Here is a 14,236-nt window from a genome sequence, read left to right on the forward strand (position 1 = left end):
ACTGTAAACACAATTTTATGAGTTTCCTCTTCTGTGCATTTTCACATAGGCTGTGGTGGGTCTGTTCAGCAAACATATTACAGAGGAGCCAGAATCTCTGCAGGATTGTTCCTTAGGAACCATTACAAAATAGGGGTTAAAAACATTCCTTTTATCCCCACCTGCAGAAATGGCTCATTCAGCAGTTCCTGGTATACCATAATAGCAGTAATGGAGCTGATCTGGTTTCTCAGGCATAACCTGTCATAGTGTGCATCATTCCAAGTAGCTTCTTTTTTTTTGATGTTTAAAAGGCAGCCAAGTATGTTGTCTCCAGTGAAGAATATAGCAATTAAGTAGACTAAGTTGTGCTTTTCACCCCCACAGTTGCTTGCTTTAACTTTTGCACTGCTTTCACAGTTGACTTCTCTGGCTTTTTGGCTAGCAGCTGTTGAAGTGTAAATGTACTATTTTCATACTTCCAGTTTTGAAGTAATTGATTTTAATCAGCCATCTGTACTTCTGCAGAGTGTAGGGGGGGGGTCACATTTTGCTCTGACATGTAACTCCCATAAAATACTGTGTCCAGCTATAGCTTAGATGTGCCATGAAACACATTAATAAAAATCTGTTTGCCACCACAGACATGGAGTTCTCCTCAGCTTCCATTACCACAATGGCAAGTATCCCAGTTATATCACCTAAAGTGATTGGTTCCTGGAAACCTAAAGTGACTGGCTCTCGGAAATTTGTAGTTCAAGATGACCCAAACACTTCTGATTATTCTGATCCATTATCAGGTGTCCCAAAGGGTAAGGCCTTACCAGGGAATACATTTCAGCTGAATGGAAACCTGATAGTCTCAACATTGTCTAAGGCTTAAGTTAAATGTAAGAGCTATGATTGTTGGGCTCTATTTTACACCCATTTCCTGTGAATATGCAGACAGTGCAATCATGTTTTTCATATCTACTTATCCCATGGACAAAGTGTTGCTTAGAGCTTATAATGGAAAACACAGATTCTAAGCTCAGTTTTTTAATCCTAGAGTGGTCCAAAACTCCCCTTGAAATCAATGGCAGTTCTGGATACATTAAAAAATTACCTTCTGCACCTCCATTTATTGTTTTCAATCTGTTTAAGCAGTAATTTAAACACTGGTTTAGACTCATGAATGGTTGCTTATGTTTTGGGTTTTTTTTCATTTGGGTTGAGGGCGGTGGCAAAACAGAACACAAAGCAGAGCTCCATGAGACATCTGTGTGTTAAATGGGGCATATGCCAACCTCTACTTGCTGCAACATGGTCCTGAACAAGAGTCAGAGTAGGAAACTGCTGAATTTTTATCCTCTGGATATAAGCATCAGTTTAGAAATTATCTCAGTACATACTGAGACATCCAGAGGTTTTAAGCTGAACACAAGAAACCTAATCTCCCTGTAGTTCATCTTTCTCTAGCCATTCTTTCAGCTAAGTGAGCCTTTGATTAGGTTCTTATGGCAATGAGACTTTAATTCAATAGGACTACTGCAGTCAACCACAGGATTGAGAAGCTTTCAATCCCCTAACCAAAATTTACCACAAGTCTCTCTCAGTGCATAGCAAACAAGGTGACAGACATGTTTGCACAATTCTGTACTTACTGAAAAAATCTCACCAGCCAAAAACCATTTCTGTTTTATTACCATTCACAAAACATATCAGGTTTCCTATCAGCCATTATGGCCGTGCATTTGTCATTTTAATTTGTTGCAGTTATTTTCTGTTTTGCTTTAAGTTTTTATTATCATCTGCTCTTGGTTTTGAATCACATTTTGTGTCATAGCTATTAGTGAACTTTACTCATATTTTCCTTCTGCCTCTGCACAGTGCCATTAAAACCTGTAACCCTGAACATTAACAATATTCAAAGGCCTTGCCTCTAACAAAAAGTGACTCTGTTCCTTCCCTCTTGCTCTTTCATTTTAACATCTCTTGGGATAGCAACAGAATTACTTTCATTAAAAACTAACATTGTCTTTGCTGCAAGATGTCTGTGGTTGCTTTAAAAAATCTAAAAAAAATCAAAGGGAGCTTGTTAATACCCAAATAAAAAAAATTAATCAAATATTCAATTTCTTGGTCTAAGCTAAAAGTTTTAACATTCTCTAATAATTTAACCTAAGTTGTTTTTATAATGTTATACAAGTATTATGTTTGTTATTGGTAAAAAATAAAAATCAGTGCTCTAAAACAGAACCACATTACCTATCTTCAAACTTGCACATGTGTAATGAGTGCAGGTGTGCCACTCCAGGACCAGCAGCCTGGGAGTGGAATAGTTTACAAGTTTTCTACTGTATTCCATTAGCGTGGCTGTAACAATGCAGTATATATGTTATACATTTTTACACAACATTTGCATAATCCTGTCTCTCCTTCGATACTGATTTATGAGTTGGGCAGGAAAGTGAGAGAGAAATCCATCCATGAGTTATTAATTGCTGTCTGGCCCAGTAGGACCTTCTAACCTCAATTTTCCAGCAGAAATCATTAATGTTAATAACATAAGGCCCCTATTTGTGAGCCTTAAAGGAAATTTGGGGACAGGCTAAACAAAACATAATATAAGGAGAGAAACTGCGACAAGCATTCCTCATTACAGAGAAAATGGACAGTCTTCGTTTAGCCTTGTCAGTGCACACACAGTCATTTTATAATTTTTATAAAATTATTTGCATTCACCAGTGGAGTAGATTGCAGGATCCTACTGAGTTACAGCAACACCACATCCAGAGCACTTTAAAACACTTAACAGACACTTCCACGAGGAAGGGTGCCTTCTTCTGAAATGTGTCAGTATGAAATAGCTGTGGATTTATGATATCCTGCCTGTCTTTTGCAGGTGTGAGGTGGGAAGTACAATCAGGAGAGTCCAACCAAATGGTGCATATGAATGTCCTAATCACTTGTGTCTTTGCTGCGTTTGTCCTGGGAGCCTTTATTGCGGGAGTGGCCGTTTACTGTTACCGGGATATATTTGTGCGGAAATCCAGGAAAATACACAAAGATGCGGAATCGGCTCAGTCCTGCACTGACTCCAGCGGGAGCTTTGCCAAACTGAATGGGCTGTTTGACAGCCCTGTCAAGGAGTATCAGCAGAACATTGATTCACCCAAACTGTACACAAACCTGCTGACCAGCAGGAAGGAGTTGCCTCCAAACGGCGATACCAAGTCCATGATGATGGACCACAGGGGACAGCCTCCAGAATTAGCTGCACTTCCAACTCCTGAATCTACTCCAGTTCTCCAACAAAAGACTCTGCAGGCTATGAAGAGTCAGTCGGACAAAGCGCACGGTAACCTCAACGCTTCACGAAAGGAAACCCCCCTAAAAAGCCCTCAGTTTTTTCCTTCTAGTCCTCCACCCCACTCTCCTCTAAGTCATGGACATATTCCCAGTGCTATTGTTCTTCCCAATGCTACCCATGACTACAACACATCTTTCTCAAATTCTAATGCGCACAAGGCGGACAAAAAGATGCAACATATTGATCATCCACTTACAAAATCATCCAGCAAAAGAGACCACAGGAGATCTGTTGATTCCAGGAACACCCTGAATGATTTTCTGAAACACTTAAATGAAACTACTAATAATCCCAAAGCAATTATGGGAGATATTCAAGTGGCCCACCAGACTTTAATGCTGGATCCAATGGGCAATATGTCTGAGATCCCACCTAAGGTTCCCAACAGGGAGGCATCCTTATACTCTCCTCCATCGACTCTGCCAAGAAACAGTCCCACAAAACGAGTGGATGTTCCCACCACTCCTGGAGTACCAATGACCTCTTTGGAAAGGCAGAGGGGTTATCACAAAAATTCTTCACAGAGGCACTCAATATCTGCCCTTCCTAAAAACTTGAACTCACCAAATGGTGTTTTGTTATCCAGACAGCCAAGTATTAATCGTGGGGGGTACATAGCTCCCACGGCAGGCACTAAGATGGACTACATGCAAGGGACGCCTGTCAGCGTTCACCTCCAGCCTTCCTTGTCCAGGCAAAGCAGCTACACGAGCAATGGCACCCTGCCTCGCACAGGAGTAAAGAGGACACCCTCCCTAAAACCTGATGTGCCACCAAAACCCTCATTCGTCCCTCAGACGACACCAGTCAGACCACTGAACAAATACAGCTACTAGGACATGTCTGTGCTGAAATGAGTGTGGCACTGACCTGTACAGGTTCTGAAATGATGTTGTGGTAGACACATAAGGCAGAGACTTGCTTGTTAGTAAGGAGAACAAAGTGGCCAAAGAAACTGTCTTTACTTGAGCAACATCTGTGTCTTGCCACATGTAGCTATAGCAAGACTTCATGTACTTGCTACAAGCAAACACAAAAAAAACAAAGGAAAGTGCTGGTCATTACATTTCTTTTGTTTGGAGCTAAGGAGACATGTAGCACAATGGGGTGGGGGCTACATTACTGTTCTAGATAGCTAAACAACAGTTGTTGGGAAAAAATCAGTAAGCAAATACTTGAAAAATGGGTTCCATTTTAGACTGCCATTAAGTGTGGTCATTCCCATTAAATGTGAACATTTTACTATGTATGCATTCACCTTGCCTCTTGCACAAATGTCAGAAAATGGTAATGTCTCAATGAATAGCTGGGTTAATAATCAATTTGCTGGAATTAAGTCTCTGGCCCAACTGTAGCATTATTTTTTTCTCTCCATGTGTGTGGCATTTTGTTTTTGCCACAGATAAAGCTGTGCGTGTGTGTGGATGTGTGTGTGTACTGTACACACTAGGATGTACTTAGATTCCCATTGCATCTCTTATGCTATGGAATTGTTTACATTGAGCATGACTGAACAAACAGATGACTCTGCCTTCTGCAGCCCGCTGGGCTCAGCTGGAGCCAGCTACGGATGAACTGCACATCTCTGACAGCCTTCCGAGGGGAACGCCTGCATCAAAGAGCCACCCAGTCAAAGAGTGCAGATATGGTTAATTCTTCATAACTCTGTTATGCTGCTATCGATTCAGAGCTGTGCATTTCAAATCTAGTGTTTTGGGCTGGAACGGGGGAGTTTTGCTGTGTTTCCACAGTGCCTCCATCCAATACCTGGCCACTGTGAACTCGAGCCCCTGTACTTCTCACTGAGGGCAGCTAATTGTCAGTTCACTTGGCAAACGCCGGTGTAACTGGAGAAGGTCACGTTTTTGTTGCATTTAATAACGCCCTACACGCTGATAGACTCTTGTCAATAAAAAAGGAGAAACATTAATTGGCCTGGCAGAAGCAGTCTGTGAAAACTCAACAGTAGTGCAATCAATTTGTTTTTGTTGTGTAAAGTAAGGTTTGTTTTTTTCCAAAGTCATGCAGGTAATGACAATATTCTGTAAATATTATGTGTGAGTTTACCTGAATCTGTGCATTTTGTGCCTTATTCATGCAAATGATAAAAGTACTAAAAAAAATTAAATCTGTCAAGTGTTCTCACTATAGCACATATCTCCCGAGTGCCAGTTGTAAAACCTCTCAACAGCACCCAAAAAAAAAAAAAGATGATAAAACACAAGAATAATTAATGGTAACTAAAGGCAGCCTACAATCCAAGAAGACAGCAGCATTAAATCACCTTACCATGATAAACATTCCACTCCAGCTCTCTGAAGGATCAAACAGTTATAATGTGAAATCAAATGAGGTTTCTAGGGTAATGGAACACCTGCTAAAGTTGTGTAAGCTATTTAGTAGGGTTTACAGTATCCACTTGCAGCTGATGTTCAACACAGATGGCTATTTTAGCTTGCAAACTACACACTACCACATTGTTTATTGAACATAACTATAGAAATAACCATGGCAGAGGAATATTCATGAATTAGTGGGACAAATAACTGCACCGAGTTTCAGAGACGGTGGAGATTTATGTTATGTGTTCAAAGGGGAGAAAAGGTTAGTCACTAAAAACTGGATCTCTGTTACAGAACAAAGAATAAAGGATAGAAGTAGTCATTTTTTTCTTGTAAGGCTGTAAGGGACATTTATTTCCTGAGACCTCTGGATCCAAAAATCAATGATCTTTCTTCCTAAACACTTCTGTCTTGCAACTAAAACACTACAGATTAATAACTATTAAAATGTACTCAGTTGTCAGAAGACACAAACTGATCCGAATTCACTTTACAAATATTAATACAGACTTGTGTGACCCGGAAGATAAATGTATGTGAACCCTGATAACCTCCTGTAACATTGTGCTGCCTTGTAGATGGTAATGTGAGTTCTCTCAGTATTTATGTTGAAATTTCTAACATTCAACCTAGTCCTTATTCTGTTAATTTAATAATAAAAGATGCTTTATCCATTTGTGCAAAGGTAAACGCAGATTGTATCTTTTTTAATGGTACGGCATAAAAAAAGTAACCCTTAAATGAAGCTGCTCTATTACTATAGAGTACTTTAACATGTATAGATATCTTGTAAACTTGTATTGTGGATGTGTAAATAATACGTTCTTTGGGTTTTTAACACCGCATGTAAAGTCAAAATAAAATATTCCCATGTACTGAGTGTGTAATTTCATTATTGGTGCAGATGTGCTGTGGGATTACTGTGGGGGAAATCTCTGTTTGCCTGCAGCAGCTCTGCCAGGAGGGCTCAGCCGCTCCCTGGCTGCAGGGCTTGCAAAGGCTGGGGTGACACACCAGGGTCCTGTGTGTCCTCTTCAGCCACTCTGAGCTCTGTGTCCCTGGGGCAGAGTCAGGCTCTGTCAGTGACCTTTGGCCCCCTGAGGTGAATACAAAAATCAGAGTAACCAGCCTGTGGGGGCAGAGCTCAGTACAGAGTCAAGGCTGCCCACACAACACCAACACCATGCACTGAAGTTAATCCCTGGGGCTCCATCCAGGTTCCAGCTGGGCTCTAGTTCCTGCAAACCTTTCTTATTAAGGTCAAAAAAATACCAATTTTGTGCAAATATATACGATTCTGAAAGGAGGTAGTGTGTTCCTTCTACAATGTAGATTACCAAAGACAGAGCTAATTCCTGACCAAATTAATTGCTAACTCACATAGCAGGACATTCCTAAATACTTATTAATGCTTAATAATTAAAACTCACATTTCAGGCAGACAGTTAAAGCCCAACAGAAAAATAGATGCTGTATATTTAGTATGTGCCAAGATCCCACACAATTTTAAAATAATCAAGGTAATTTAGTATCAGAAAACAAATATAACATTCTTTTAATTAAAAGTTAATTTTAGATAGTGGATAAAAACGATTTTTTTACAAGATTATGCTGTCAAGGTATTAATCATTTGAAATTGCTGTGCATGTTATAACACTATAACAGCACCTAGTTGTATCTTACCAAAAAAATCGGAAGGAAAAAGAAATATGGTGCTTAAAAAGTTCCAAAGCTATAATGGCTCAATATATATTTTCTAGTACCAAAGAAAAAATTCTCTTTTTTTATTAGCATAGGGTTTTCCTCATTGGATGTCTTCTTATATGAAATGAAACATCAGACACACACAGCTCTCACAACATGCTGCTTTCCCACTTTAAAATCAGCCATGCCTTTGGCACCAGTGTCAGCAGTGTGGCTAAAGGCTTTCCCTCTGGAGGGGCTGTACCTGCCTGAGTCATCTTCAGCCAGGCATTAAAGGTCATCACGAGAAAATTACAAATAGCTGTTTTAGTGCATCTGCAGCACAAATCCTCGGATAATTTTTGTTCAGAAAATGTCTCTGTTCTATCTAAAATATGTCAATTGACCATTTTCTGGGGTTCCATGGTTTGGTCTGTGTTGAACCAGCCTTCCCTTAACCAGTCTGTGCTGGCTGGATGGGTGCAGCCAGACCATCATCTCCCAGCATGCTCATGGGCTACATGGTGCATGCAAATACCATGTTTTATTTATTTATTTTTAAATACCTGAAAATAAATATTTAGAATTTGTTAGAAAAATACATACAAGAAAACTCTCCCTTCACTAACAGAGATGGCTTGTGTCCAATGATAGTGCCAAAGCAGCCACCCACAGCAGCCCCATTCTGAAAAGGAACTTCAGCAATAAGGATAAATTTAGCAAGAAAAGAGAGTTTTTCTCCCCCAATGCTTTCCTGGGTGAGCCAGTTGGTTTTAAGCATCCTAAAGTCTCTCTTGGGGAACAATACGAAGCCACAGGTGATAAAGGAGCACATGAAGGGTGCTTGTTGGGCCTGGGGTCACCCCAGCAAGGGGAGGTCCCAGCACTGAGGGATGTGGGGCAGGGCAGCTGTGGACACGGGAGGGAAGAGGAGAGGCTCCTGCTCAGCTCTGGCTTGCTTTGGGTTTTGTAGAAAAAAAATAGTTTTGAACAGAGCACAGACAAAACACCAAAGGGCTGCAGGCCCGTGCTAGTGAGATGATTGCAAGAAAACCAATTTGTAAAGCTGTGAGCAGTTATCTCTATGACTGCACTGCCAGAACAAACCTATGGCCTTTTAAATTGGGGTCTTAAAGTAATCACAGTAGTTAGAAAAATCAGGATGCCTCTGTCTTAATGCTGTCTTGCTAATGACTCACTCTGTGACCCTGGGAAGATTATGCAGGGTTTATGCAGTAAATGGCTCCTCAGAATGCAGTGGGTTTCGTGCAGTTGGTGTGTTCTGTACTGTTTTCTTCTAATGCTTCCTTCTCTCTCTGTGATTCTGAGCACTAGCAAGGACATCTTGCAGGTAAATAAAGGGAAAGAGAAATACCTTCCCATCTGGGAAAGGTTAGTATTTGCAGGAGTAGGGAAGAGTTGGTTGGTATTTCCCCAGGTGCCTATTAATTTCATGGCATGGAAAAATATTTTTTAAAAATTGAGCACGACAAAATACCTCATAAATGCAGCATCTGGACTTCAGCTGGGATGTGCAAGCTTTTCATATAAAAAGTACTACCAGGAGACCAACATACCAAGACTGCATTTGTTGTTCAAATGTCATCACATCACAGTATGAAAGAGCAAGACAGCAAAGGATTTGGGAGAAAAAAAACCCCACACATTAAATATTTAATTAGATTCAGCTTTGCTTAGAGAAGTAGAGATTCTCACCTTTTTATTCAACCCTGCTAAAGTTCAGCTGGTGTGAGTGTCTGACTCTGGTCCAGCCATTGCTGCCTGCTTGCAAACATTTTCACTGGCGTATTGCATTGGCCTGACACACATCTGAAATTATAATCTGTCCCAAACTCTCCACTGAGAAACTGTTTCCACTCTGCCTGAAACAAAATTTATTGGAAGTTCTGATTTTATTAATGCATTCTGAATTCATATGAGGGCCTGATTTATGGTCTCCTCGATTGCTTTTCTCCTACAGTCACTAATAACTTTTCTGAGCTCTTCTCATTAAAATTGTAACTAGATCCCAGCCTGTGTCCTACAGAGAATGCTGCTGACCAGAGCAGAGGTGTCAGAGGGTCCCCATGTTTAGGTAAGGATTGAGAATTCCTTGGGCTGCAATGGTGGCACTGCATCCTCCCTATCAGACTGGTGTCTTTGCCCTCCATGTCAGACAGAAGTGTTGCTTAAGCTCCTGTAATGCTTTAAGGGTAGGGGAGGAGAAGAAAATCTACCACATAGACAAGCTGTCCTGACTATTTTCAGGAATGATCCCCATTTGTCAACATAAAAGGAATTTTATGACAGAAAAACCTAATGGCCAAAAAAATAAATCCCAACCCCCAAACTGACCTGTACACATCTTACTGTCCTTGTTTTGAGAATGAGAAATTGTTTTCCAGGGCAGAGACTTACTGAACTGCACAAAAATGAGCAAAGAATATCAGTTCTCAGTGGAGGCCCTTCTGCAGAATCATACCTGGCTGTAATAGCTGGTTTGTAAATTTTTCCAGTAGCTGACCTTAGCCATTGGCAGAGGCAGTCCATGAGCTCAGTGGTTTGCTTCTGCAGCAGTACTGACAGCCTCTAACATATGTCTGTTCCTGCACAGAAATGGACAGCTGCCTAGTAAGAGAAGAAAGGTGGCAACTGGCTTTTAATTTGGGTCACTTCAAGCACAGGGTTATTTCTAAAATCTTTGATTTACAATACTGGCCTCACATGAGGAAAAAATAATCAGAAGCGGATCAGAGCAGATGGATCATAAAAGCAACGCTTAAGCTAGCTGCACCTTCCTTTTCTGTGCACTGAATATCCATGTGATTACTCTGATTTCCTCAGGAATACATGCTGATCAATTAACAGCCTGAGATGTTTTTTTTGTTAGAGACTAATGGCAAATTTTTATGATCAGGCTGTGCTGTATAACTATGAATGGCCATTAGTCACAGGTTATCGTGCCTGGCCAACAATTAGGTGAGAGAGAAGCACTTCCAATATTAATGTGGCGTGTGAGAATTGATTTCTGTGAAAGCTTCTGCATGCAGCTCTGACATTCAGTGTCTGTCACTGCTGCTGGGGTGACATCTTGCCTCCATCCAGGGAGATGGCAGAGCTGCATGGGCCAGGCCTTCCCCCTCACTCACTCAGCTGTCCCCAGCAAATGTTAAAGAGGTGTGAGCAAGGCCAAAGGAAAATGGGAGGCACATCTGCAGGAAAGCATTTTCAGCCCCCCACTTCATCTCTGGCCACATGTGTTTGATAGGGATCAAGGCTTCAGGGTAAGAAAAATGTCTCTGTAGGAATCACCTGCTTTTTCTGGTCATTGGAGAGTCTTCCAGCAGGTGCCATCATGGGAACTGAACAGGCTTGCTTGGGCCAGCTGACATTTTGTGTGTGGAGTCCTCTTGCCATCCCTGGACCTCAGTGTGTGTGGCTGCAAGTCTGCTTTTAAATTCACAAGCAAATCCCATAAAATATTGGACTCAACTGGGGCATAAGGTGCCAAATGCTGAGCTCCCAGGCACAAGAGAAAATCCAGGTGAAGGTACCCAGAGAGCTCATTGAGACTGCTGGGAGGCCACTCCTGCTGCTAACAGAAGCAGAAGAAGGTGTCTTGAGTTTGTTTCACTTCTTCTGCTAAGTCAGGCACATCTAAATATCAAAATCACAAAACTGCAGAATGATTGAGGTTGGATTGGACCTAAGATCATCTGTTTCAAGCCCCCCTGCTTAAGCAGGGCCACCTGGAGCCACTCAAGAATTCAGGAAATCACTGACCCGAGCTAGGACCCTGGACTGAGTGACAGTAAAAATGATTATTCATTCTTAAAACCCTTCCTAAAAGAACTTTCAGATTAGGTGGGTCTTCTAGCAGACAGGTGAAGTCTTCCTTCTACCCAGACTGAGGGGAGTTTAGATATCCAACTACTCTTTTTATTGCAGCACTTACTTCTCTTTGACAAGCATATAGTGCACATCTCAAACAGTCCTTCTCTGTTCAGATCCCAGAGGATCTCTGCTGCTCCTAATGCACAGTGTACGGTTCTCCGTGCGAGCCTTTCATCTGAAATGACATCACGATCAAAGGCAAGGTTATACAGAGTGCAGCACACTGAGAAAGTCATGTGATATTTCAGAGCTGCTTCATTACTGGGACGACAGTTCAGAAAGTACTTGAAAATGACATTTTACTATACATGATATGTTCCATATTACAAGCATTCCTTGCCAGTCCCTGGTGCTTCAGTTAAACTGTAGTACTGGGTAAAAGACTGGATTTGCTCTTCCACAGGAACCAAACTCCAGGTAGAATTGCTCCCCATACTCTGAGGGAGGGGATATGTCTCAAAAGGCTCCAACTACAAAAGGTATTCTAGACCAGGAGGAACAGAATATCACATAGGGACACAAAGCCAGATCAGTTGTCAAAAATATACTTTTTGTCGCATTTCAGATGAAAACCATTTTGAAACCTGTCATCTCACCTTGATGGCAGGAGGGAGGAGAAAATATTTGCCCTGAAACTAGTTGACAGAATGGACAGCTTTATGATGTTGGCTTCTAATACAATCTTGCACAAATACCACCCAGCTAACAATGTCAGCAGTTTCTATCTAAACCCAGTACTGGAGCTTTTACACTCCTCCTTGTGTTCTCTGAAACATAGTCTAACTTGCTTTGCACAGAACAATAACTAACCTGTCATGAAATTGCACTTTACTATTTTAGTAGTTGTTTGTTTTTTCACAAAGTCCTTCCAATGATGGCTTCTCTCCTGAACTGCTGCTTTGTAGGATACTCCAACCCTACTCCCCCTCTGCTTCAGATGCAAAGTGGAGTCAGGATCAGAGAAGCTCAGCTTCAAAATGGCAGACTGCACCTTTGTTATGTCCAAGTCTCACCCCCAAAATTGCCACAGCATTAATGACAAGACAGAACCTTCTCCAGGATGGTTCCCTATTAAGTCCTTCCTATCAAGCATGGGCTCCTCCATCTCATCAGTGTAACTCGGGTAATGACATTTGTCTCTATGAAAATTTCCCCAGATCTCCATCAAACACCCATAAGTAGCCTGTCCATAACAGGGTCAGGGAGAGCAGTGGGACAACAGACCCAAACCAGGGGTCTGAAAGCAAGTTTGGAAAACCGACAGAAACCAGCAGAGGATCCATGTCTAAATGCCACTCATGCCTTTGAAAATCCCCTCAGCTGTTAGGCCTATTTAATCCTTGCTCTCTGCTCAGACATTACCAAAGACGCCAGCTCTGATGTGTAACATTCACCCTGTAGACATGGGGAAGACCCATGGCATCACTGGACAACACACCAAATCCTCTAATCCCAGCCTACAGACACTGACCAGCTAATGCCTCCTGATGACAACAGAATTCCAACCAATAACCACAGACTTACAAAGTCCCTAGTACCTTTTTTAAGAATTTCTCTACTATCCAGGGTTACAGAATCTGTTTCCATTTTGGGGGCTACTGTCCTCACTGAGTTTTTCTGCTGTTATGGTTGTTGTTTTAAAAGAAAGCAATTCTGGAATACTAATAAGTCTATGTGAATTTTTTCCCCCTAAGATTATTACAAACGTTGACATTAAATGTACTAGCCTGAACTCAGTTTCTGTCTGATTTAATAAATTTATGCCAGCCAACCAGCAATTTTTTTTAATTAACCCTGGAGGTTAAATGGAAGTTTACTAAAATGAGAATATGTTAAATGAATAATTTCTCTTGCCTTCTTTCACGAAGTCTCTCTCTTACCCCAATAATCAGTTCAGCTGCAAAGAGATCAATAAGGTCTTTCAATTCAATGAGTAGAAGGCATACATTAAAAGGTTGGTAACAAACCTGATATACTGGAGAAGATATTTCAGCTTTTATGGGGTTTTTTGACACTAAATCTATCTGCTAAAAATTCTTGAGAAAAGGTTACTGCCCATACATTAATATTGCCAAATGGCATAATTTGTTAGCAGTGCTTGGGAAGATATCCTGGCATTTATCCGCAAACACAAGTCTTGTCTGTTAAATCCTCATTACAGAAGAAAGCACACTTTTAATCTTAAAGCAAAAAACAGCTTCAGAAGCCAACCATTGTTGGCTCTTCCTATGCCATAAATGAGCACAGCAGGTTATCCTTTCCTAGACTGTAAAATCCCAGTTTAATTCAGCCCTTCCCATGAAGCAGACTCCCACTTAACAGCTCACCAGGCACGGTGTGTGCAACCCAACACTCTGCACACACGCCCTTGTCACTGCTGTTAGGGACCTGTCTCTACACAGGAGCTGGCTATTGCTCACCCCAGGAGTGGTCACTCACAGCAGTTCAGTGCAGGTCATGCTTGTGAGCTAAGATTAAATTTACCACGATTTAGTGTCAGTCTCACTGAAGGACATTGAACAGTATAAAACCCTTCGGTTGTGTCCCCTTTTGGGCTGTAATTGTACCAATAGCTTTAGATCATTAAATGTACCCATCATCATACTTCTATCGATCTCAAAACGTGCAGGCTCCCAGGGAGAAGGAGTGAGTTTTCAAGAGAGTTGAACTGGAACAAGGACTCAATGACAGCATCCATGCAGAGCAGCAGAGCTGAGCTGTGCAGCTCCCAGCAGAGCAGCCAGCGTGTTTACATCCACTGCAGGAGGATGCATTCCCAGAATTTCATGCCGCAGAATCCTCTGCGTGGATTGAAATCCTCAGAGACACAGAAGTCTTGGTTTATTCCTGTGATACTTCAGTAAAACAGAAATCACCTGGCAGATGCTTCTAGTCATGTTTGGCAGGAATTTACTAACACTGGTTCAGTTCTCATCACAGCCTTGAGTTCTCCTCAGTGGCCCCATTTAGTTCTTGTTAAGTAAAC

The 14,236-nt window shown here is 41.5% G+C and overlaps 1 protein-coding gene across 7 annotated transcripts in view; it reads left to right on the forward strand.

The window, feature by feature from the left end:
• Positions 1-6,548, forward strand: part of SEMA6D (semaphorin 6D) — a 245,611-nt gene extending 239,063 nt beyond the window's left edge. For 5 of the 7 annotated variants that reach the window (XM_058033410.1, XM_058033414.1, XM_058033413.1 and 2 more), the window contains 2 exons: positions 624-791; positions 2,864-6,548. In XM_058033410.1, the coding sequence (XP_057889393.1) occupies positions 624-791; positions 2,864-4,167 (1,472 nt within the window). In that variant the 3' untranslated portion in view covers positions 4,168-6,548. The remainder of the gene's footprint in view (positions 1-623; positions 792-2,863) is intronic. The other 2 variants (XM_058033416.1, XM_058033417.1) reach the window with 1 other exon arrangement.
• Positions 6,549-14,236: the final 7,688 nt, after the last annotated feature.

The sequence above is a fragment of the Melospiza georgiana genome, chromosome 13, assembly GCF_028018845.1.
Source record: "Melospiza georgiana isolate bMelGeo1 chromosome 13, bMelGeo1.pri, whole genome shotgun sequence".
NCBI classification, from domain to species: Eukaryota; Metazoa; Chordata; class Aves; order Passeriformes; family Passerellidae; genus Melospiza; species Melospiza georgiana.